This window comes from Solea solea, chromosome 21, assembly GCF_958295425.1.
Source record: "Solea solea chromosome 21, fSolSol10.1, whole genome shotgun sequence".
In the NCBI taxonomy this organism is placed as follows: domain Eukaryota; kingdom Metazoa; phylum Chordata; class Actinopteri; order Pleuronectiformes; family Soleidae; genus Solea; species Solea solea.
Genome location: NC_081154.1, coordinates 18,343,873 through 18,369,493, shown reverse-complemented (window position 1 = coordinate 18,369,493; position 25,621 = coordinate 18,343,873). Strand labels below are relative to the sequence as shown.

The 25,621-nt window shown below is 41.1% G+C and overlaps 1 protein-coding gene across 1 annotated transcript in view; it reads right to left on the bottom strand.

Moving 5' to 3' along the window:
- The window catches only part of LOC131448264 (double C2-like domain-containing protein alpha), a 37,462-nt gene extending 13,476 nt beyond the window's left edge, over positions 1-23,986 (bottom strand). The window contains exons 1-7 of the mRNA XM_058620564.1: positions 23,722-23,986; positions 14,264-14,622; positions 12,999-13,078; positions 11,446-11,520; positions 11,111-11,220; positions 5,663-5,789; positions 2,604-2,663 (exon numbers count right to left, since the gene is read on the bottom strand). Of these exons, the coding sequence (XP_058476547.1) occupies positions 2,604-2,663; positions 5,663-5,789; positions 11,111-11,220; positions 11,446-11,520; positions 12,999-13,078; positions 14,264-14,622; positions 23,722-23,753 (843 nt within the window). The 5' untranslated portion in view covers positions 23,754-23,986. The remainder of the gene's footprint in view (positions 1-2,603; positions 2,664-5,662; positions 5,790-11,110; positions 11,221-11,445; positions 11,521-12,998; positions 13,079-14,263; positions 14,623-23,721) is intronic.
- Between the last annotated feature and the right edge of the window lie 1,635 nt (positions 23,987-25,621).

The window sequence follows — 25,621 nt, the reverse complement described above, 5'->3', positions numbered from 1 at the left end:
TCTGTCACTGCGGGTGACACGCGGGACCAGGGGCGGTTTTTTGGTCCAAGTCCGTCCCTGGCCATAAATAATACATCATAAAACTGAAGCTGTGGGCCGTACAAAATCTCACTGAGGGCCGTGATTGGCCTGCGGGCCGTGGTTTGGACATCCCTGGCTTAGAGAGGAGCACAGGCAGAACAGCAAAGGAGTTGTCGATCCACTGCTGCCTTCATCGGGCCGTTCAAACGTGCTATTTTGTGACTTTGGAGTTTGAAATCCTTTGTACAGGTTTCTCTAAATGACACAAACTCAGCACACGAGGCAGCAGTGGAGCAGCAGTGGAGCAGCAGACGTCTGTATGAGACTGTGAGTGCATTAAAATCCCTCAGTTTCCAGTCGGCAACCGTATCCTTAAGATATCATAAACTCCAGTGTGTATTGGATCAAGTTATTTTGTAATAAATTCATTGTTTTTGAATTCAGCTGTTCCCATGCTGTCATTTTACAATCTCCATTGTTGCTCATTGTGATGCAGCTCATCACTCTTCTGTCCCTCTTATGTGTGCACTGAGCTGAGCTAAGCAGCGCTCTGCCTCTCATCTAACACTGGAGCTCATCTGCCACAGCTCACACACACACACACACACACACACACACGAGTGTACTCGTCCCTGTCCTCGAAGAGCGGAAGCAGCCGCAGCCTTTAAGTCCCTCTGTTGCTCCAGGCTCCGGCGTTGTCTTGTTATGTCTCGTGTTGTCCACTGACACTTGTCCCCAAAGCATTTGACAACAAGTGCAAAAAAACAGAGACGATCAGAAGTGACAGATGAAAGGAAGTGAGGAACCAGGAGAGGAAGACGACGTTCTCACAGAACCATGAGTCACCCTCATGGCCCACAGCACTGAAACATTCTATGTTATTGTTAGGAGAAACACACATGTGCTATTTTGGGACGGATTATTTTTAGTCTCATTTCACCACGGAGAACGGAAAAGGCTCCGTTTTATTGCATGTGATTTAATATGACAATGAGCTCCATCGCTCCTTTACTATATTCTCTGCTAAATGTCTCTCCTCTCCATCTCTCATTAAGTCTTATCTTCAGGCAAAAGGAGGATCCAGCCGAGACAATCAATATGCCACATGCTCCTCCATCCCTGTTTCTGATTGTCTCAACAGCTTGGCCTCACTTCCTTTATCTGATTCTGCGTCCCCTCTCCTCTCTCCACTGCTCCTCCCCGTGTGTTTTTTAATTTTTATTATTGCCAACAACCACTTCACCATCTGTCAGTAATGAGTGGGAGACTCTCAGACTCACAGTGAGGAGAGTTTGTAGCAGGTATGTGCTGATGAAACAGCTCTGATCTTCACAGACAGACAGACAGACAGACAGACAGACAGATAAACCCGCAGACAGGCCGACAGCTGTTACACTGCAAAAAAAAAACAAACTGAAATTCATATCCTGTCATTTTCATTTGTTTTACTAAACAAATTGCGATGGAAAAGAATTCTTCAAAGGTCCTTGTAAATGTGAACAACTGTACGACTGTAATGTGCATTAAAACTAGACAAAAGTGGTCAAACTTAAAAGCAGTGCTTCACACAGGCAAGTTAGAAATGTTTTTCCACTACATGGTCCCAGTTCACCTCGCCTCTGCACAGTTTGGTTGGTTTTCCATTACAATAATATCTCCTCAGCGTGGGCGGAGTCATCCCTGCATGGCTGTGACTTTGTTTTACACGCTACACACACACACACACACACCAACTCGTGACTAGTTGTTTTTAGTGTAACTGAATCATTAGAATCAGTTCATTAAAAGGACTTGTTGACCGAATGGTTCAACACTTCCACCATGAGCCGCTCACGGTCGCAGGCTTTCAGCCGTGCCGTGCCGTGGTGATTCATTAAGAGAGTATACTTTACTTTAACTCTAATAATTATTATAATAATAGAATAATAATGATCAAAGCAAATGCTGGATTTAGCCCCTGAGAGTAGAGCAGAGTGTCCTCCATCAGAAGATAGATCAAACAAATCCTGTTTCTTACTTGGGATTTTATGCTAAGTATTGTTTTACTGTCGCTTGTTATTGGTAATTAAAGCTTAATGTTAGCTGTTATATTTTAATGAAACAAAGTCAAACAAAAAAATAGATTTTTCTTTGTTTGATTTGAAAAAAATAGATGGAACAATTTCCCAGAAACAAGACTTTCCTTACTGACCTAAAAATAATGTTTTCACATACTGTAGAGGGAGGATCATGTGTTCACCAGGTACAGACGCGACAGTCATGTGTTCACCAGGTACAGACACAACAGTCATGTGATCACCAGGTACAGACACAACAGTCATGTGATCACCAGGTACAGACACAACAGTAATGTGTTCACCAGGTACAGACACAACAGTCATGTGTTATGTGTTCACCAGGTACAGGCACAACAGTCATGTGATCACCAGGTACAGACACAACAGTCATGTGTTATGTGTTCACCAGGTACAGACACAACAGTCATGTGATCACCAGGTACAGACACAACAGTCATGTGTTCACAGGTACAGACACAACAGTCATGTGATCACCAGGTACAGACACAACAGTCATGTGTTCACCTCTCTCAGGTAACAGGAGATTCCTCTCAGCGCCGTGCTCATGGCGGTGGGCGATGGCAGCTGGAGAGACACAGAGATAAATAAAGAGGGAAGTGAGTGACAGATGAAGGGATGAAGAGAGAGGAGGGGGAGGTGTCGTGTCGAGGGTGAGGCCACTTTGAAAATGACAGGTCTGACTTTGGCCGGCGTCACAGGATAACAGAGGGGCTCGGCTGTTTGATCCCAGAGCGGTCACTGGCCTCAGAGGGACCATTTAATAGCAACAGCCTTTTCCTGCTCATACAGAACAAAAGCACATGCACCCCCCACTCTGTTTAATCCATTTGTTTCTCATCTTGCCCTCTCTCTCTCTCTCTCTCTCTCTCTATTGATGCTGCTCTTTCTGCTCACCTTTTATTCCCATGTGTGACGTCTTTGACAATAAGCTGCAGTAGTAGTGCTTTATGAAAAGATAGGATTCCCTGCAGGCTTTTCACCGTGTTATTACCCTGTTTATTACTTGCTGATGTTGCCTTTATGATGCATTTGATGGCACCGTGTATATAGAATCCTGTAGACTTTGCACCTTTGTACATTTAGAGGTGTCTATGTTCCTGTTTGCCCTGGACTGTATATGACTATGCACTGGAACTGACTGGAAATGTGAGGCCCATGAATTAGGATGGAAGTAGGGGGCAACCTCACAGGTTGAAACCAGATTTATTTTATGATGATTCATCCATTCATCGTCTACCACTTTATCCTCCACATGAAGGTTGCAGGGTCACAATCCCAGCTGACACAGGGATGTGTGTGTGTTTGGTTGTCATCCATCTTCTTAAAGCTCACGGACACAGAGGAAACACAAGTCCCTTAATGACCAATTAGGCGTGTGGTGTGGTCTACATGATACACAGGTACCCACTCACAAAAGGGCCAGGATTCCTGTATAACCACTTAAAAACACACAGTGATATGTAGCAACAATGTTCTTTGACAGAACTGTCACTCAAGTCATTTGTTTTTGCAAATTAAAGGTGAGGACGTTGCTCAATTTCATTTAAAAAGTCATTAAATATGATAAAAGTCATCATGTTCAACAGCCTGAATCTGCAGTGAGTTGAGAGGAGTTGTGTGTACGTACAGATATCACTGTAACAGCTTGAGCTCATTATGTTGTGGGTATTTGTTTCCACAGCAGAGGAAGTTGTTCTCGACGTCTGTGAGCAAACAGCAGCGGGGATGCCACACTACATCACTGACTTAGGCTTATTATGGGATGTATCGTTTGCAAGTGTTTCTGCAGTTGCTAATATGCTAATATGCACAAACCAGCACTGTCATGGTTATGTCAGTAAATAGTTCTGACGCGTTGTTGAAGGAGTGTAAAATTCAAGTGACTTTACCAAGCACTGTTGTTTGTTTGTTTGTTTGTTTGTTTGTTTACGACTTGTGTGAAGCACCCTGGCATTGACAGGATTTCAAAATAAGATCAAACGAGCCTGATCTGGTCTTGTTCTTTCAAAGGATTCTGAATCCTTTGACACGATGGTAACAATTGTGACGCTGAGAGCAATGTTGTTGTTGTTAAGATTGGTTATTTATTTAATGGTAGAAATATCCATTTAAAATATCACTGAAATAAATGAATGATAGATTCAGCGCCATAGATAGAATACATACTGTATATAAGAGTATAAAGACCTAGGCTCTCCCTTGCAGCACATCAAAATAAGTCACTGGGACTGTATGTTGGTGAGCTGAATAGTATTTTCCAAGTCACTCACATGAAATATTAACATTAAATATTATTTATGAGATTTGATCCTAAAACTCTGATAAAAGTGCATAATGTAATGTTGTGAGCCAGGTTTCATCGACCGTCTGAGTCACAGCAAATCCCTGAAGTCTGAGCTGAAAATCTCAGCGAGGCTTTGAAGGCTGTTCTAGCAGAGACACGAATCTGCTCCATGTCCACGGAGTCTCACTCACATCGTGTCTGCATTGTTTTTGTTTTATGTCTATGAATGTCGCCGTGTAAAGCTAACCATAATGTTCAGAAATGGATGCTTGTAATGCATTTGCTGAACAAGTTAAATGATGAATAATTGAAGAACAGAAAGTCTCAAGTGCAACAGGAGCTTCAGGTCTGGTTGAGACTGGCACAACACCCCCGTGACTCTCTTGTGGAGGATAAAGAGGTAGAAAATGGATGGATGATGCAAAATGTCTTAATATAATATGGTAAGCATATTTTCTGTGAGCGTGAGCATGTGTGTGTGTGTGTCAGCACCTCAAATAACAATCTATCTGCTGATAGTCAATAGTTGTTATGCTAGTAACGTGTTGAATATGCGATGCTGCTGACAGGTGATGGAAAAGCATAAAGGAAGCAGAAAAGCTGGAGTAACATCACAAAACACCATCAGAGAAGAAGAAGAAGAAGGATATGATGAGAGCGCTACATAACCTGTAAGATCTGAGGCTTCATCGCATTACTGTTGCCTTTTTTATTTAAACACCTTATTGTCTGTTTATCAGCGTTCAAATAACCCAAATATAAAGTATTTGTAAAGCTTTATGAGGGTATTTTCAAGTGTTCTGTAGGCTGGTACGAGCTTCATCCTTAATATGAAAGCATGTGGTTTGAATGTAAACTGGAAGCAGATGTGCTGACAGACCTGCGGTGTCCTCACTTTACCTTTACTAGTGTTTACGCGGCTGGAGAATCGTTTAATGATTTGCTTTTACTCTCAAATATCAATAGTCCATCTTGACCCGCGGGACATCTGCTCCTGCAGCCTCTTGCTTGAGAAGCATTTGTTTATTTCCTTTTCTAACAGTTTGTATTATGAGACTCAGGTGTGCAGCCATTATCCCAGAAGATTGCAATGTTTCCTAAATATCGACATTTCAGCGTTCTCCCTACTTGAAACGATGTGATGCGATGTGAGTCAGACAGTCCTAATATATTGGCTGTTACTGAAGCCTCCAGACGTTTATCTCTTTCATACACGTTCACTTTCATCTGTCCTTCTTTTTCGTCTTTTCTCCCCTGTCCCTCTTTTTATTCGTCTCACAGGAGGTGGGTGCTCCAGACAGATGTTGAAGTGTTTGGTCTGGTCCGGCTTCACACGGCGCAGGGCCACCCTCGACTCCCCGATGAACTCATTATGTGTCAGCTTGTCCTCATCACACACAGACACTCTGCCAGAGACGAGGAGGAGGACGAGGACGAGGAGGAGGAGGGAGATAACGAGAGACAAAGAAGCAGAGAGAGGTTGAGTCTTGTGGCAAAGTTAAACAATGTTAAATAGACACACGTGAAGTGAGCAGGAGGCAGTTACACACATTTAATGAGTCATTTAATTATTGCTGAGTAGTAAATGAAATGACTAATGGACATTACTGAGAGAGCGACAGATTGAACACGGGTGGTTCTACAAGAAGTCCAACAGGGGTCAGTGTCATGTCATGCCCCCCCCCCCCCCCCCCCCCTCCACACTGGGCTGTAAATGGACTCCCATGTAAACCCACTGGTGGTGCATTTAGAGGCTCAGAGCAGAGCAGCGTAAGATAAAAGTCAGAGTATGAGGTTAGGATTAGGGACCGGGATAGAACTCAGGTCAGGGTTAGGGCCAAGAAAAGGACCCAGAGTTGGATTAGGACTCCGAGGAGCAGCATCGTATGACGTTCACCCACAGAAAGGAGAATAAATGTATACGTTCCTTGCAGTGTTATAGTGCTGATGTATAATTCATGTGGAAAAACATGCAGGTGACAGAGATATTGTCTAATAAAAACAAACATGTGCACAAAGCAAGCCGATCCACTTTTCTATGTTGATAAGAGCGTTAAAATGAAAACAAATAAGTGCGATTAATTGCATTTACTCGCGAGTCAACTATGACATTAATGCGATTAATCACGCTTAAATATTTGAATCGTTTGACGGCACAAGTCTGTATACATACATTGTATCAGTAATTGTCACTTTCTTTTCAGTAAAGTTAAGACAATTCGAGCACTGAAAATGTCTCCACTGTTTACACTGTCAAAAGTCAAATATGTTAGTGGGTGGAAGCATCCGAGCATTAATGGAGGGAGGCGAACATGTTTGAAATCAGACGCCACTGAGCAAAGGATGGAGAGACGAGGGTGAGGGAGGTGCGCCGATAAAAGCTAGAATTTATGTAAATCTCTGTGCGCTTAAGGAGTCATTTAAGTGTAAGTGCGTGTCTATAGTGAAGAGCTGGCATTCTACACTAACGACACACTGGAATCCAATGGGATTGATGTTTTTCTGTCTTTTATGTAAATGTGGATGAAAGAAATGCAATGAGAGGAAAATGAAAGATACAATGTTGCAGAGGAGAAATACAGTTAGAAACATGTTACCGCTTTTTTTTTTTTATTCCAAACCAACGCAGCAAAACACTGCAGACATCATTTTTCAGTAAATGAAAACACTGCATTGCAGAAATGTGAAAGGTGCAAGGGGCCACTTGTCTGAGGACGCCAAATGTGACTTGACATCTCCAGAGTTAATTTGAAGTCTAGTAGCTTATTAGCCACAGGGAGACCTGAAGTCTTCACAATGAAACACGGAAAAAGAAGAAAGAAGAAAACAGACATGACCGAGAGGCAGAGAATGTGAGGGCGGAGGAGAAGAAAAGACAGATGCTTGAGTAAAGGTATAGAAGAATTCAGTGAAGACAAAAATGATGTGTTTTATTTAACATTTAAGACGTTTCGAAAGATTTGGAGAAAATATCAAATCCCATGTTCAAATATGACCTGTGTAATTTACATTTACTCAAGTTCATATGTTTCTATAATCTTAATTCATTATTGTACATTTATAGATGTAAAAGTGCATGTTTATTATACCTTTACCTTGACTGTCTTTGCTGCTGTAAATTTCCCCTGCTGTGGGACTAATAAAGGATTATCTTATTTTATTTCTTAAGTCGAGCTTCTATTAAATGTTTGCAGTTTTAAAACCTCACTGGGCATTCAAAGAAGGACCAGAACAATTATGTGTTACATTTTTTATAAGGAAACAATAGACTTTGCCATAAACAGTCGCAGTGAAATAATTTTGTCTTTGACTTGTGGATTCATTTGCAATAAACTGCAGCTTTTGGGGTTTGATAATTGCATTGTTCTAAATTGTTCTAATTTGAGGGCAATTAATTTTTCAGCCCCAGTGATACATTTAATTCACATGTGAAAAAACAGGATAGTGATGAGGATAGATGAGGCTATAAATGAGGAAAATAATTGAATACACTAAGTGTAACCTATGTTTCTTTTAATTCTGTTTATGTTTAAAAAATTAAGAAAATGCTTATGAAGAAATGTTTAAAATGTTTGAATGCATAATGCCAATATGTCATTTATTTTCCAATGGCCTGTATTATTTTTCTTTCAATATTATATGTTTTTGCAAACTGTTTTAAAAACGTGACCTCTGAACCGGAACGGAAGACGCACGCGCGGGAGAGAGCGGGAGAGGGAGCGGAAACGAAGAAGAAGAAGAAGAAGAAGAAGGAGGATAGCGCGGCCGGCTAGTCCGAGCTTGACCTTTATTCCATCACATGGTTATTATTAAGACAAGATTTGAACTGATAAAGTTGTTCAAAAAAAGTTGACAGATAACTACATTATGGGTGCTGTGTTGTTTGGACTGTAAAGAGACTCTTCACCAGGTGACTAGCCCTTCCTGCTAAGTTAGCACAGAGTTCACGGGCGAGGCGGCGTGTCATTGTTCTTCACGCACACGGACTGCGCCGAGTCGCTGGGACAGAGGCGAGTTTTGCCGCTCGTTTGGACAAAGCGGATTAACACAGAGGATTAACACCTGTACGAGCCAACGTGTGTGTGTGTGTGTGTGTGACTCCACGCAGGCATTCGCGGAGCTTCGTTCGCTTTCATCTACTCCTTCCGATCTTCCAACTCCGCAGGTAAACGGTGTTTTATTTTAGCAACAACAGGCCTGCAACAAGTTCATTATTAGTAAATGCTGGCATATGACATTTAAGGTTGTTTTTAATTAATATCTGATCTGTTTATTGGTGTGTTTGGACACTGATAGAAATGTGATACATTTGAGTTGTTTCCTCTTTAAGAGAAGTGTAAAGGTACAATTTGTAACCCATTTCATTAATTGGTTTTATATGGTTTTATTTCATTCACTTTACAGGATGAAGCGTTTTTATTTTATTAAAACTATATTTAGTTCAGGTTCTATAAAGTAAATACATTTTTTTTTATAAAAATGAAAGATTCTGTGATTTCATTCTACTTACCATAGTGGTGATCAGGGTACAGTAAGGGTTATTAGGGTAAAATAGTTCATTCACATAACACAAATCCTAACCAAACCATATCGGTTAATAACAATTGATAATTTTTAAGAGAGCTCAGGGAGCACCCCACGTTGAAGTTAAGTGTATTTTAAGTTTCATGCCTATTGTAGGGGCACTGGGGTGCTACATTAGCAATGTATATCAATCCTGACTGAGTGAGTACAGTAAGTGTTTAAAAAATAATAATAATACAGTTTATGCTGACTTCACAAAACAATAGCGCTAAATTCCAAAGTCCCAAAGTATTTAAAATGTCTTTTATTTTTTTCCATAAGAGCTTTAAGAAGTTTTATGAAATTTTTGGTAACAGAATAGTCTTCACTTTGTCTTCTGATCACATATTTATACTCCATACTAACCCAAACCCATCTCTCTGTGATTTAAATATTGATATTATTCATTTTGCCCACTTTAAGTTCAGGGGTTAGTCACACTTAGTTTCACATGAGTTGTTTCTAAACTCTCACTGAAGGGGGATGACGATGAGTCACAGAAACTCTGCTCTATTCAAGAGAAAGCTATTTTATTCAGTTCAGTTTTATTTAGAACACCAGTTCACAACATGCATTATTTCAAGGCACTTGATGTGATACGGTCAAGACCTTACAATTATTGTAGAGGAACCTTACAAAAAGAAGCATCTAACTTGCATGATTCTCTCGCATATAAACTCCTGTCCAAAGCCTTGGTAACAAGAACTCCCCAACAATCAAATACATACATTAAAGTCTGTTACAGTTAGGGGTGTGCGATATATCTCGTCTACGATAGTATCTTAATTGTCAATTTAACGAAGTGTGAAATCACAATATCGAGTGTGTCGGAATCATTTTTCAAGAACCAATTAAAACACGCCTTATTGAGAGGCCACACATTCACTACACTGCAAACCTAGTAGGACAGACTGCGGCGCATATGCATTGAGAACACATGCCGTGTCCATGCTTCACAACAACAAACCAAGCTAGAAGTTAAACATGATTGAACAAACACAAACTCTACCAGCCTCGGATTTAATTGCTAAACGTGGATCCTCCTCGCTCACATGGAGGTGGTTTGGCTTTGAAAACACTGATGTCACTCAAGATGCCAATCTGCAAACTATGTGGGAAAGCGGTTCCCGTCAAAGACTTCCATGCTTTTATAAACACATGTTTGAGGATTGCAAAATATCGCCAATTATCGTTATCGGCAAAATCCCCAAAAATATCGGGATATTGATTTTCATAAATTGATTTTTTTCACCCCTAGTTACATGAATGAAATCTCTCTGATTGTTGTATATTCTTCCTGTTATCAAATCTGTGAATGTGGTTGTATATGTGAAGATATTCTTCATTACTTGTGTCTAATGCACATTTGGGATAAACTCACTGCATTTATGTGTATTTGCGCGTTATCTATGTTTGCTATTGTTGTAAAGCCATTTACTCGATCACTTCTTATCTTAAGAAGCTACTCGCTGCATCAATAAGGGTTAGATAGATTATTGCAACTGAAACTCATTAATCACTGCAATAAGAAGGAATGAAGGAAAGGCCGAACGCTGGTAAAACAGTAATGTCTCAACAGTCAGTCTTTCTCTCTCCTGATCTTCACACACACATCTGCTGAGTTAAGTGCCATTCTTTAATTTCCCTCAAGAAATCAGCAGTCAATCTTGTTTAAATCCCTCTACCATGTGTGCAAAAGTTTTAGTCACAAGCAAACGGCACACACAAACGCACAGCTTTCATCACCTCTGGAGGGGGTCAATGAAATTAAAAACAACCTGCGGTGCTCAGTGTGCTCTCAATCTGTCACTGCGACTTGGAGAGAAAGGAAGACAAGGAGGCGGGCAGAGAGAGAGAGAGAGAGAGGAAGAGAAACAAGTAAAAAGGACGAGGCGGTTTAAAAGGAGTGTACTATTCTGATCCTTGAGAACAGGAGGAATGTGAGGAGAGGCAGGACTGAAGGTGGATCAAAGGATCAGCAGAGGTAGAAGGAGATGGGGAATCTTAGTGAAACAGTTAAGGATAAAGGCCTAGAGATCAAGAATGAAGGACTGTGTGCTTGAGATAGATGATAAGAAATCTTTTGTAAGCAGTCGTCAGCTTCCTAACAAGAAGGAATAAAGAAAGAAGAGGGATAAAGAGAGTGAGGAGGATGGAAATTTACCGGAGTGTTTTGCGGTACATGTCCTCCTCTGTGATCCCACAGTAGGTGAGGGTCTCGTTCCACACAGGGTTCAGCGTGTTGCGAACAGTCTTGGTTTTCAGTTTGTTGGCCTGTATGCCACAGTAGAAAGGGGAAAAAAAAAATCCATGATTATATAACGCTAAGCCTTTTCTGAGAGCTGCAAAACATCTCGCAATGAAAAACTAGTTTGACTGGGCTGCAAGGTCGCCTTCCTCTTTTTCATAATGCAACTCCTAAATGATCACATTAATAAAGTATGCACTCAAGGCCACAGAAATTGGTTTCTCAAACAAAACAAATGAATAGAATCAGACCTTGCAAGCTCCAGGTAGAAGGTGCAGCTTGACATAAGGATCAGCCAATCCATTGAAATCCATCGGTTTCAGACCCTAACACACACGCACACACACACACACAGAAGATATGATGACGTGATGTGCAGACTCAAACGGTGCCAAAAATACAAAGATTGAAATCTGAAAAGCAATAATAGGACTGGATGAATATCATCTCTGTGGAGGATCATACATTTCCCTTAGTAAAAACAAAAGGATTTTCTTTACAGCTAAGACAAATTTCAAGTTTTGCAACTGAACAACAAAAGGAACCCTTGGAGCAGAGACAAGCTTTTACATAAAATGTAATTTAAAAATGTCAGGATTCTACGAGTGAAAAGCTTTCATCAGCGTTTAAATGAAGTGAGAGACAGAAGACTAAGAATCAACTGTCATGCCAGGTATATAGAACTGGGAGTGATGTTGCATTCAGGTTCACTGTGTTACAGCTGAGAAGCATATAACGTATTTTGGGCTAACCATTGTAAGCAATAGCCTCCTAGTCGATGTAGCCACAAGTCTATGAACAAAAATTAGACAGAACTATGATTTACTGATTAACAGACATGATTAACAAACAGTAAAAGTAGCAGTGTCTGTTTAGATGTCAGCCAACTTTGCCCCCTCACAAATGGAATGTAGCTTATTTCGTAGCATGTTGCTGTGCTAAATCTTTCTTTCAATAGTTGTGGAAATATTAGATAATGGAATCTGTAACATTGAAGCATCTCAGCAACAGCAACACTGGCCCTTTGTTATCATGGTAACAATAATAAACATGTGTATGTACACAATGATGTCACAAACAAGACACAAATTGAGTCAGAAGAAGAAAACAACACGATCCAGCTCAGTGACGATGTTCTAATCATTAATATTTTGTATATTTAACTTTGGTCCCTCTTTCAATCAATCTTTCAACTGATCTGACTGATGAAATGTGCTCACTTTGTTGTAAATACTGAGACATCATGGTCACAAGTTCAACTCCAGCCCTGGCAGGTTGTACAAAGTTAGCAATGCAAGCTCACAGGTTAATACTCCATTAATCCATAGAAGCGTCTGCTAAATGCATTAATGTAAATAGCCTGGTTTTCAGGGCTAATGGCTAAGCTGGTTGGTAGATGAATGATAGGCCTTGTTCAGACTGCAGCCCAAATCAGATTGTTAAGCATGATCCAGATTGTATCCATCTTGATTTTTTGGCAGTCTGGACACATACATGAGATCTGATTTTTTTTTGAAGTGGATTCAAACCACATACAGAGGTGGTTTCAAACACACATTTCATCAGGTATGCTTACAAATCCAATATGACCTGCAAGCTAAACAAGGCTTTAGTCACCAGGGTGGTGGAGTGATGCAAACAGAACAATAATAATAATAACAATAATAACATCAGGATTGAAAACAACTGTTTGTGTCACATGTGCAACACTAAAAAAACGAGGTGAATTAGAATGAGATATTTTTTTCTGTTGTGACAGATTAAAGTTAATTGTGTGGTGGCTGTGGTGGAGTTTTTCTCCTACCTTGGCTTTCAGGACTGTGCAGTGTAAGGAGCTGGTGGTTCTCTCATACAGAAGATCAAACTCCAAAGTCCCCAGGGAGGCTGGAAGGCATTTCATAAAACATGTGAAAGATGCATTTGTATTCTGAAAATTCTGAAAATAAGAACTATTTCAGGTGGAAATACAACCTACACACAGCACGAGATACAACTGGCAAAGTGTGTTAAACACCTTTGTGTTACTCTGAGGGGACTGGTGAATTCTGCAGCTGCAGCCAGCACACATACACAAACTCTTCCTCTGCCATCAGAGCCTTTAACACATCTGGGATTTATTTTTTGTTGATGGGATTTTTGTCACAAACATCCGATCATTAATTCTGATTTTCTCTTCAGATTTGTGTCGTTTCAGTATGTGGGCCTATATGTGCTCAAACTACATGTATGAGAATGGACACAGAGCCAAACCCCAAAAATCCCAAACCTTCCATGTCATTTTCTATCATTTCCAAAAGATCTTGTCTGACCTTTCCCCTGCAATACTAAGTGATTTCACAAATATGACATTTTCTGCTGTTGACGATGACTCATGCAAAAAGGCACTAGGGTAACACTTTATTCAGTCCATTGTTGACTCTCTACTAGAATTCAGTATCATGTCAACATATAATCAGTTGACACTTGTTTATTATGCAGATAAGAAACTATTCATCTATGATTTGGTTATTTACCTGACAATAAACATATTAATCATCTAAGCATTGACCATACTTGTGATCATATGTTGACATGATCCTGTAAACTTTCAAGTGACAGACTAATCAGAAGTTAATCAACTAATCTACAGAGAACTAGTTAAATGATGGTTAATAACATATTGTATTGTGTCATGTATTTATAGTCAACAGGCACTTTTGACTTAAACTTATGGTTTACTAGCAGTGTCATTTCAATAAGTGACAACTGATGACCTGTTGATTAGTGTTCCCAGTATTTGCACATGTCTGCTGTTTGGGAGGACAGCTGCGTTCAGATGCAACCATCAAGTCCGATCTGTAATGAATCTGATTTAAAGACTGTGGCTGGTTATCTAAATTCACCATTATCTTATCTTGTCTTTAACCAACTCTTAAGATTTAACATACTTACAGGTGCTAACAGTAGCTGATTATTGGCTAAAAATAAGAAAGTCATGTCTCAGAATGTGAGTGGAGATGCTGAGGTCACTCCTGCTCTCTTGCTCCTGTAGCTTCAGTGAAACCAGGCCATTAGTTACAGGTGACTCACTGTTATCATCACTGTCACAGCTGTCAATCTCAATGGAGGTGTCCATGCTGCTCATGGCTGATAGCGAACCCCCTCCGCCAGCTCCCCCTGGTAACAGTGGGGACAACAGGCCACTGCTCCCTCCTCCTCCTCCTCTTCCACTGGCCCCTCCATCTTGACCTGCGTGGCCGGGGCTGAGCAATCCAGGAGCTGCTGCATGATTTGGCGAAAGTGGCTCGGCAAAGGAAGAAGTGGGTGAGAGGCGAGGGAAGTAAGCAGATATCTGTCTGATTGGGCGGATGGGGCCCGGACAGACATCGATGGCCATGTGCTCCTGGATGGAGATGGCTAGACTTTTTCCTTTTCGCACAGTCATAGGGCTAGATGAACAGAGGCAGACAGGGAGGAAGAAAAAGAAGAAGCAGTTAGAATGTCCCATTTTCTGTTTCTGGTTTCTCTTCAGGACAAGCTGAGCTGAGGCCTTGTTTAGACTGCAGCCCAAATCAGATCGTAAGCATATCCGATCAGAATCTGATCCTCCTGACCAACAGTTCACATTATTTATATTGCAAGTGATCAGATCCAATCTGCATGTGTCCATATTGACATTGTCTAGTCGAGTCTTGCACATGGATTTCTATACTTACAGGCCACGCCCTGGTCCACTCTAAACAAAATAAACAAAATGGACAACAGACATCTGTGCCTGTTTCTGTCCCAAGTGGTTATGTGGAGCGACGACAACAACGGAGCCGGCATGCAGCATCGACGGCGTCGGTGGAAGCTGACACATTGACTAAAGTGAATGCGTATCACTTCCAATGCCAACAAATACACATTCAGTGGGAAGATGCTTTAAAATCTTATCTGATCAACCATTAAGTCATTTATATGTGAAAAATAAGCAATATTTGAGTGAAATAAAAACAGTCCCCACTTCCAACACGAAAATGGTTTGGCCACTGACACTGAACTGAAGAGTTGATTAAAATGTTCAAATGTGAAGAGAAGAGGAAAGTAGAGGCTTGAGGGATTTTACAAAAATAAAGGTGATGATGAGGCTGAAACAAGTGCAACACAGTAACGTCAATCTAGAGTAAGGTAAGAAACATCCCAGAGAGAGGGGGGCGTAGCAGTTCTGTTCTGATGAGGGTGATGTGGGAGCAGAGGGACAGATTCAGGCTGCAGGTGAGACAGAAGACACAGAGACGGGAGGGAGAGTCTGAGCAGGATGAGACAAGTCATCTCAGCAGTCACGCATTATGGCTCTGATGAACATCATATATCTGATGGCAAAATTGTTGACTGTTCATCAGTCCACGGTAAGACAAATGGAGAAAGTTCAGCACTGTCGCTACTCTCCCTATAGGAGTGGCCTTCCTGTTACAATGACTGTAAGAGCACAGCGCAGAAGTGCATGACGTGAAGAAGAATCCTAGAGTGTCAGCTAAAGACTTACAGAAATCTCTGGCACATGCCAACATCTCTGTTGACAAATCTACAATACGTAAAACATTGAAAAAGAATGGAGTTCATGGGAGGACAACACGGAGGAAGCCACTCCTGTCCAAAAAACCCCATTGCTGCACATTTGAAGTTTGCAATGAGCACCTGGATGTTCCACAGCACTACTGGTAAAATATTCTGTGGACAAATGAAACCAAAGTCGAGTTTTTTGGAAGGAACGCAAGACATTTTGCAGGAGAACTTAAGGCCACCTGTCCACCAACGGAAGCTCGACAGAGGATAGGTGAAGCAACAGGACAACGACACAAAGCACAGAAGTAAATCATTCAAACAGAATGGCGTCAACAGAAGAAAATACACCTTCTGGAGTGATCCAGTCAGAGTCCTGACCTCAACCCGATTGAGATGCTATGGTATGACCTCAAGAGAGCAATTCACACCAGACATCCCAAGAATATTGCTGAACTGAAGCAGTTTTGTAAAGAGGAATGGTTCAAAATTCCTCCCGACTGTTGTGCAGGTCTGATCTGCAATGACTGGAAACGTTTGGTTGAGGTTATTGCTGCTAAAGGAGGGTCAATCAGTTATTAAATCAAGGGTTCACATACTTTTTCCACCCTGCACTGTGAATGTTTACATTGTGTGTTCAATAAAAGCATGAAATCATATAATTGTTTGTGAGGTATTAGTTTGATAAGACAGTGTTGGTCTATTGTTGTGACTTAGATGAAGATCAGATCACAATCTATGATCAATTTATACAGAAATCCAGATAATTCCAAAGGGTTCACATACTTTTTCTTGCAACTGTAGAAGCTCAAAAAAGGCCTTATATCCCATTTTAAATCCTTTGCGTCATGTCCTGCTCTATCTCTCCCCCTCACTTTTCTTCTTTCTCCACTTCCTATAACTATGCTAAAGGTAACGGTGTCGATTTATTTCAGTGGGTAAATGTGTTTTCCTCATGTTCCCCAGTGGGAGCCATGTTTTCAATGAGAGTGAGTGTTCATTTCTCAGGCTGGTCACATAGTCAGCACTAATTATGTGTCAATAACTCAAACACCCCTCTTCAAAAACATGAACTTTAAAGTGGCTACAGACATTTGTCGTCCCTGTGGTTCCTGTTGGACCACTGTAATGAACGACGCCTGTAGGAATGCAGTACTTTTCCTCGGAGCTGAATATGTGTTGTTTCATAACAAACACCCACATTTCTTTGTGCCGTACATCAGCAGAGGATGAATATTCATGTGGATGGTGTCATTTTTCTGTCACCATAACAAAGTGTAGACAGTTGCTGCATTGTAATGACACGTTTTAAACAAGTGAAGTGTCTAAAAGTGTCAGCTTCCCACCCCCTACTTAAAAATTGGCTAAGAAATGTGACAAAGGGAGGTTGCAGTATTCCATCCCTTCACTTTATAACAGAAATACATGCAGTTTATGAGTTAGACCACACCAACAGGCACATCGAGAAAGTCATCTATCAACTGGAAGATCGAGGGTTCGATTCCCGTTAACTGTTAAACACTTAACCCAGCGTGTAAATGGGATGCACTGTATGAGTTTGTGTGTGAATGGCAAAACTGTCACATGCAGCAGCTTTGAGCGGTCATCTAGGCACACAAGCTTCCCCTGGTGGTACTTCAGTAATACTGTTGAACTGTTAAACAAAAATGTTCTTTTCTTTTGTATTTCATGAAATACTCCCTTCCTCTAAACGACTGAAAAATAAAACAAAGCTTTCATGATAATGAGTTGAAGAAAATCGTCTCAACATTCATGAGGATTATTAATTGCTTTAATTATGAAGATTATTTTTTTTATTTTAAACTGTTCCCACACTGAATATAATACAATATAATATAAAAGTAATGTAATATAATTCATTCTATTTGGAAAGCTTTGCTTGAACTGTGAAGTTGCAGGTGCTGCCCATTTGTGATTTAAAACAACAACAATATATGAGGATGTAAATGCATTCATCTGAGCCACAGATAATAGGAACATCATTCCTGCTGAAACAGCAGTGATCCACTGAGGCACACATGCTCCCTCCAGTGCTTCACAGTCCTCTGTAGACAGAGAGGTAATAATGGGATGAAGTCAGGAGGAAGGATCACTGCTCAGATGGACTGAAGAGTCCTCATGATTATATAAAGTTGTGGCGGCAGAATGCAGTTGACCAGGAGGCCGACTCTCGTTCCAAAATAAACAGGAGGATGACAGACGAGAGATATCTCTGAGGACAGCCGGCCTCGAGGGGGCGCCAGACCCCCTTCCCTTCTGCCAAAGCTGCTTTCATCGATTACAAACGAGGAGTGAATATTAGCGTTAGCTCTTCTGTGGCGTCTGTTAGCTGAGCGTCTGTCAAGTTGGGCACAGTTTCAGAGGCAGGATTAAGACGTGGTTAAAGGGATAGTTCTACTTTGCGTGGCAGTATGAGATGCAGAGACATAAGCTGTGTTTCAGCCTGCGACTGTCATTTAGACTGAGAACACCTCCTTTACTTGGTAACTGATGATGTCGTACCGGAGCAACGACACCGAGCGGCAACATTGAACGCACAACAGACAACAATGGAGGACATCCAGCAGCTCTCAGTTCGTGGCTGTTCGTCTCAACAAGACAATGTCAAGCTTTGTATGAGAATAGACTGTGGGGAGCCGGTCTAGCTTCACCCTGACCGTACCATTTTACTCTGCTACCTGAAGGGAAGGGTGCCAAAGAATGGAACAATATGGACTGTAACCAACCAGATACAAGGAAAAACTGATATTAGTAACTTAACTTTAAATTCTTTGTTCCTAATAAAACCACACACACACAAAAAAAAGCCTAAACCAGGTTGTTTTTCTAAGCAATTGAACATGGGGCTGAAACATTGTATCTTCATCAGGCAAAACTTGTCTTGTATAAAGACACATTTAATAAATATTGGTATAAAAAAATTAAGAAAATTTGCCACTGACTGTTGCTAGTGTCGTAAAACGTCTTCAGTCAGAGACAAAAACAATAGTGTCCTGTGATAATGTGGACGTTGTCTTTAATCACCAACTTGTTACAAAGACTCTTAAGATGCAAATGTGTGTGAGCTGTGGAGAATAAAAAGTCAAAAAGTATCTTAAACTAGATTTCCCTTTTCATACTGTTAATAGTTATTGTGCATCATTCAAATTTTGAGATTGACTGCTTCTTTGAGCCTAACATATGCTAATATTATAATTTACTCCGTGAACTTCCATTACAGATTTTTTTCAGAATAAAGGCTCTGAATTCTGGATGAAATAATTGTTCTTGTGAAGCTGGATGAACCTTTTTTTATTTATTTATTTATTTATATTTATATATTTTTTAATTATATGTTGGACCAGATATTGATTCTGGGGGGTCAGTTGCTGACCATTGCCCTAAACTGTCATATTAAGACCTATTTAGACCTTTTCAGACCTGGTATTAACGTCCATCCTGAGTGAGCCAATCCTACAGTACATCCTCAAATCCCATCACAGAAACCACATTTCAATTAGAATCAGAAATCCTGTTACAAGTCCAATTCCTTTCCATTTGACCATGGGCTGCCCATATGAAGGTGGTTTGTGTCCACATTTTCAAAATGGAACGTTAGCGTACTACTCTCTGGCCCAAACAAGTGTGTGCAGCGTGCCTGTTGTGTTGTTTCCGGTCTAGCTAGCTCCAGTGTGGTGTTGTAGGTTTGCGTTAATGCTGTTAATAACATGCCCTTTAGCCGGGTTTGGGACTAGCACTCGGAGGACACTGGATGTGCCTCCCTTGACCCGGCGAGGACTGAAACTGGCAAACCTCCAGTTACCTTTCCTCTTGGCCATGGTTGCCCATCTTTGTGGGATTAAAAGCAGAAAATGAAATCAGGATGGAGTCAACATGACCAGTGATGCCAGACAGGAAGTGGTTCTAAGGTTGTTGCCCCAACTGTTAACCTTCAGCTGAATTACATGCAGTGAGGGTCATTTGTCATGTATGGTCCAGCATCTCTGCTGTGAGCGGTGACTGATGCAGCTCATCCAGCTTTTTCTTGGCTAGAGATGAAACAAAAAGTCTGGAACACGCTGTGATGTGAGTCTGTGAGTCTTCAGACTTGTGTGTGACTCATCGGACTTTGACTGAACTCAGGAATAAAAAAACATTCTGCCCTTCGAAAACCAGCAGCAGCCCACAAAGGACCACAATGGTACAATTAATGATGAACTGGTCAAGGGTCAAGACAGTTTAATTAAGCAGTAGAGAGATAACTCTTCAGTCTCGACACACCGCTGGAGAAGAGTCTGTGATTCTTTTTCAAAGACAAATAACAGGTTGATAAAAGGAGTGAGAAGATAAAGCAGTGCTTATCATGGACCACAGGTAATTTGTTTTAATCTGCCGCAACAAAAATGTCACACTAAGCTGCCCTGGGAGAGAAATAATCCCCATTTTAAGGGATAGTTCAGGGCTTTGAATTGTGGTTGTATGAGGTATTAGATGGTCGCGAGACCTGCTGTGATGTGTGGCTTGCAGACAGTAGCACTGTTGAAAAGACAGAGCTGAACATGCTGAGGTTTTTGTTGGGGGTGACCAGGAATCGTGATTATGGACAGAGGATGTTGAAGATGGAGCTGCCTGGCAGGTTCATGGATGTTGTGAAGGAGGACGTGAGGACACACGAGAGAGGACAAGATGGAGGCAGATGATCTGCTGTGGCTGCCCCTACAGGGAGAAGTAATAATAATAATATTACTATGACTATGTGTGTCTTTACATCACAGGACACAGGAGTTGTTGATCCACTGCTGCCTCCATCAGTAAATCCAATGTATTATATTGTGACGCCTGTGTTTGACATCCTTCATTTGGATTTACCCAATTGACACAAACCTAGAAAATAAGTGAGCAGTAGACCAGCATATTTACAACAGTATCTCACTGTAAAATACTGTTAAAAATTCATCCCTTGCATATAAATTAACGGTTAAATTGGTCGCTTAATCACAGTAGACAACTGTAATTTAACAGGGTAAACCATGTAATGAATTGCTGTAAATTTACAGTGGATTACAACAGTATTTTATGATAATTGTATAATATTGTTAAATATTCATCCTGTGCATGTAAATTAACAGTTAATGCTCTGTTAACAATAAAAAATTGTAATTTAAACAGCATAAAACAGTATTTTCTGTACTTTACCGCCCCCTATCATCCCTTCACAAGTCCAGTCACAATCCATCTGCATCTTACTGATGATTGTGGGCTTATGTTTCTTTCTTGATGATAAGTCACTTCTTTATTAATCAAACTCCTCATGCTACACATTTTTTGTGAAAAGACACAGCTTTGTCATCATTCCAACCAGAGCAGTCCACGTGGACTTCAACCGAGGAGGTAAAGTTGTGTTCAGTATGGTTTTGTCTGCGTGATTATTGAACTGTTGACATTTCAGATGTTTAATTAGGTCAAGTTGCTTTAATTGTTGAAGCAAGCTAGCGCTAGCTCAGGTTAGCTCAAGCTAGCTCAAGTTAGCTTGTTAGCTTATCTTATAATTTTATTTGTTTATTTCACTTTACAAATTCTTACAAATATATCAAATATATGAACAACACACTATTTTGATGATATAATCATTTGTCTTTACTTTTGCTATTATAGAGCTGAATGATAACAGACTAATATTTAATCAATATTTGATTAAATGTTGATTATGATTGGGCCAGCAGGCAAACAAATCTTATGTCGAAGATAGAAACTGAAGCACACATGGGTCAGACAGAAAATGTATTTCAAAATAGAAAATGTTACTGTGCTTCCTTTCAGGTGATGTTATTAAGTTAAATAAGTTATAAGTGAGTGCTCTCGGTTCTGGGAAACAGCGTTAGAGTGAGCACTTGGTTCTCTATCCACGCTGTGCTACTCTCCTACTCTGTCTCCTCCACAAGCTTAATCTTCTAGTTTTCTTCAGTTGAGTGCAACAGGCGAACAGTGCTGGATACATGTTGTTGCTGAATGTGTCTGTGATACGCTTAAGGAGAAGCACAAGAAGGCAAGACTTAAGTAAAATGCAAGAACAGTCAAGCCTTGTATGTTTATTGTAGGACTTTTGGATGCTTATTGGTCCAGATTGACTTGCCGTTCAGTCCGGAATTCTAGAAGCCCTATATGTATTTTTTTTTTAATTTATGGGGATTTGTAGGATCTAAATCTAAAAATAGCAGATGTTATTACCCTTTGTGAATAAAAGGGTGTAGTGGGGCTCTAAGTAGAGGTCTGTACCTCGGGTTTGCACATCGTACCTTGGTCTGCACCCTTGGTTGCCTGTCTGCTGCACCCGACCGACAATCAGTTGGGTGGACAGGCACCACTGGACCTCACTCATCCATAATCTCTCACATGTACACCAGTTCAGCAGGTGGGCTAAACCACATGAGGTGGTGATACCATTTCAGAAGAGGACTGGGATCACAGGGGCAAACATTTTCTCATGAGTACAATGGAAGCAGATAGATAGATAGATAGATAGATAGATAGATAGATAGATAGATAGATAGATAGGTAGATAGGTAGATAGGTAGATAGATCGATCTTCCTTCTCATCCCTTTACACATACGCAGTGTGCACATGTGTGAGCGGGTGTCTGTTGATATAATGTGCACAGTCAGTCGCCTCCCGGTCCTGGCAGCGGCAGCAGCAGCAGCAGCAGCAGCAGCACACGTTCAGCCCGGGGCATGGTGGCTCACAGCGCACAGGGAAGCAGAAGCTCACAGGGAGCTCATGACTGATCACACTCGTGCTGCCAGCTGGAGTATCTCTCTCATCTTCTCCTTTCATCATCATCATCATCATCTTCATCATCATGCTGCTGCTGCTGCTGCTGTTGTTGAGTGTGGCAGTGCACACTCAAACATATTAAGTCATGGAAATTGCAGGTTTCTATGTGTACAGATGTGTCAGCCTGGGAGCAAATGGCTCCAACTATACTTTACATAATTCCTACAGGGTACAACACAGCGCTGCGACTGCATACATACATCCACCCTGTGGCTGTTATATTATGCAACCATATACAGTATAAGTACAGTATCTCATGCCCTCGTGTGGCCCTGGTGTTTGTGAGGTTACATACAGAGGAGTGACAAGCTCATTCCTCCCATCCTCCTCTTTTAGCCCCTTCACTTTACATTAGAGTCATATCACAGCACAGACATGGGGGCTCTCTCTATCCCTCAACCCCCTCCACCTCCACCATCTCATCTCCACCTCTGTAATGCAGGTCTGCTCTCCTCTCCTCCTGACGTTATCTCTTTCATTATCTCTCTGCCAGTCTCTCTCTGACACCATTATTCCACCTGTAGGTGTGTGAGGATCCTTCTCTCGCTCCCTTGCCTGGTTTCCTGCTTCTTCTTGTGTCCTTCATACAATGGGCCCCTGCAGTGGCTTCCATTCACCTTTAAATAACAAGCTTCAGCCTGACAGGCAGATGGTGGAGCACTGTGGTGGAGCAAAGTGTAGCCATTCATTAGAGCTTGATAGTCAGCACAGAGTTAACCACAGTGACAGTGAGCTCCTGTCAATTACAGCCAAGTTATTTTCAGGCTGCCAAGGATGAGTAAACTCCAGTGTGTGTGCGTGTGTGTGTGCGGGCAAAGGTGCGAAGAAAAGGTGAAAGATCAGGTAGAAAGATAGAAACAAAGACTGCCACATGTTGCACCTGATGTCTGCGTGTGTGTGTGTGTGTTTGTGTGAGTGAGAGAGCGTGAGAATGCTGCAGAATAAATGTGTCCGTCTGGGTTTCACTGCATTTGTTTTCACTCTCTCAGGCAAAGCTGACAACACACACACACACAATTAAAATGAGGATGTGATGAAATGAAATAACATCAAAACATTTTTTTTAAAAAAATAAAAAAAAGTGTGACATGAGCAGAATAACACAGAAGAAAACACAGAACCCAGCATTTCAAACCTTCACAGATTCAACCTGAATAAAATTTGAACTTACCTCAGTGATGGCACAAGAGTGAAACTCCTCATAAAAAAAGAGGGGATTCCAGCGCAGAGAGGAGAGGGAGACTAACTAACAGGTGGTGAAGAGAGGAGCAGAGTATAGAGAGAAAGAGAGAGAGAGGGAGAGAGAGAGAGAGCCAGCTCTACGTGTATCATTAAAAATTAAATGCACGGATAGTTCAAGTTGAGATGAAAATGGGGAGCAGAGAGGAGAGCGGCATGACAGAGGAAGATAAAGAGAGTGGAGAGGAACACACACACACACACAGAGAGAGAAAGAGAGAGAGAGAGGCAGTGGGGAGTCATTCTTTGACAGTCTGCTGTGCATGTGACTGCTTCGCCTCCTTCCTGCATCCCCCCACCATCACAACACACACACACACACACGTTTCTGTCATTTAGGAGGACATGCACTTACACTGATTTGCATTGGAAACTGTTATTACTTTTCAAATAAAACTGCTTTATTTGGAAAAAAAAGAAAAAGAAGAATATTATTTTATGCCGTATAAACACGTATGACCTGGCACTAAAATTAAACCAGTTCATTTAGAGGATTTTCCTCCTTACACATGAAGTGCAACGGTTTGGTTTGGTGTTTCCATGAGGAGTTGTACCAAAACAACCTGCCCCAACTCTTTGGCACCCTTCTTTTGGGGTACCAGAGTAAAATGGTGCGGCACGGTCATGGGGGAGCTAGACCGGCTTCACCCACAACAGTCAGCAGATTAATGTGATGATACAATCAGGCAAAACACACACAGTCTGTGTCTTGTTGAGACAAACAGAGTAGAAACAAAGAGCTGCTGGATGTCCTCCTGTTGTCTGTTGTGTTGATGTCATTGTTCACTATGTCAGGGGCAAATTATGGGGTAAAGTCTTTAGCCTTTAGGTGTGTCTAAAGATAACAGCTGAATGAGGCTCCAGAGCCGTAGTTAGCATAACTCCATGAGCTTCATCATGAGATTGTCTTTGTCTTACCTCACAATAAAAGCTCTGCTACTTTATTTAAAGTTCCTAAAGATGAGGAAATGAAGTAGAGCAGACTCCTGCAGTACCACTGATGGAGAAAGAGGGAGACAGAGAGCAGGACAGTGTTTTCTGTTTACAACGGTGTCTGACTTAAGAAAATTGACATTTTGAAATGAAAGCTAAATTAACAATAGTTTATTTAGCATATTGTATAACATTGTCTATGCTAAGACTGCTTTGTTTTTGGTACCCAGACCTTTCATTTATATTCTGTACAAACACTGATGAACAGTGTGTGTGTGTGTTGTTGGGCTCCTTCAGTGGACACGCCCCCAACATCTCACAGCAGAGAATGTTGCTGAATGTTACATTAGTGTAGAAAATCTAATTTTTAAACACTTACTGACCTTTTTAATCATTCAAATTTAGCAAAGTGCTTTATAACATGTTTCCCTGTGGAGTGACTATCAGTGACTTCAAACGCCCTTTAAAAGGAAACACAATCACATATTTGTATGTATGTGACTTCACTCGCCAACAGTGCTGAAGGATGAGGGGAAACATTGGCAAATTGTACATTTCCTTACAGATGTTGTGATTAGATTAGCATTAGCAGAAAGACTTTTTTTTTTTCAAAGCTCAGAATGTAAGTGGATGTAATTCATTTAAAAATTTTGCAAAATGAAAGTAAAACACAATAAAATAGTACAAAGAAAAACTCCCTCTCACCAACGTGGATGATTTTTTTGGCTGCCCTTCTTGACACAACCTTCCCATGTTATCAGCAGACTGGCAGTCCAAGAAATGAATTATAAAATGAATTGACCTGGCAGTAGGGATGGGAATCGAGAACCGGTTCTTCTTCGGAACCGGTTTTCAAGCGCAGCAAACGTGGCGCAGAGGCAGCAGCGCTCTAAAGTGTG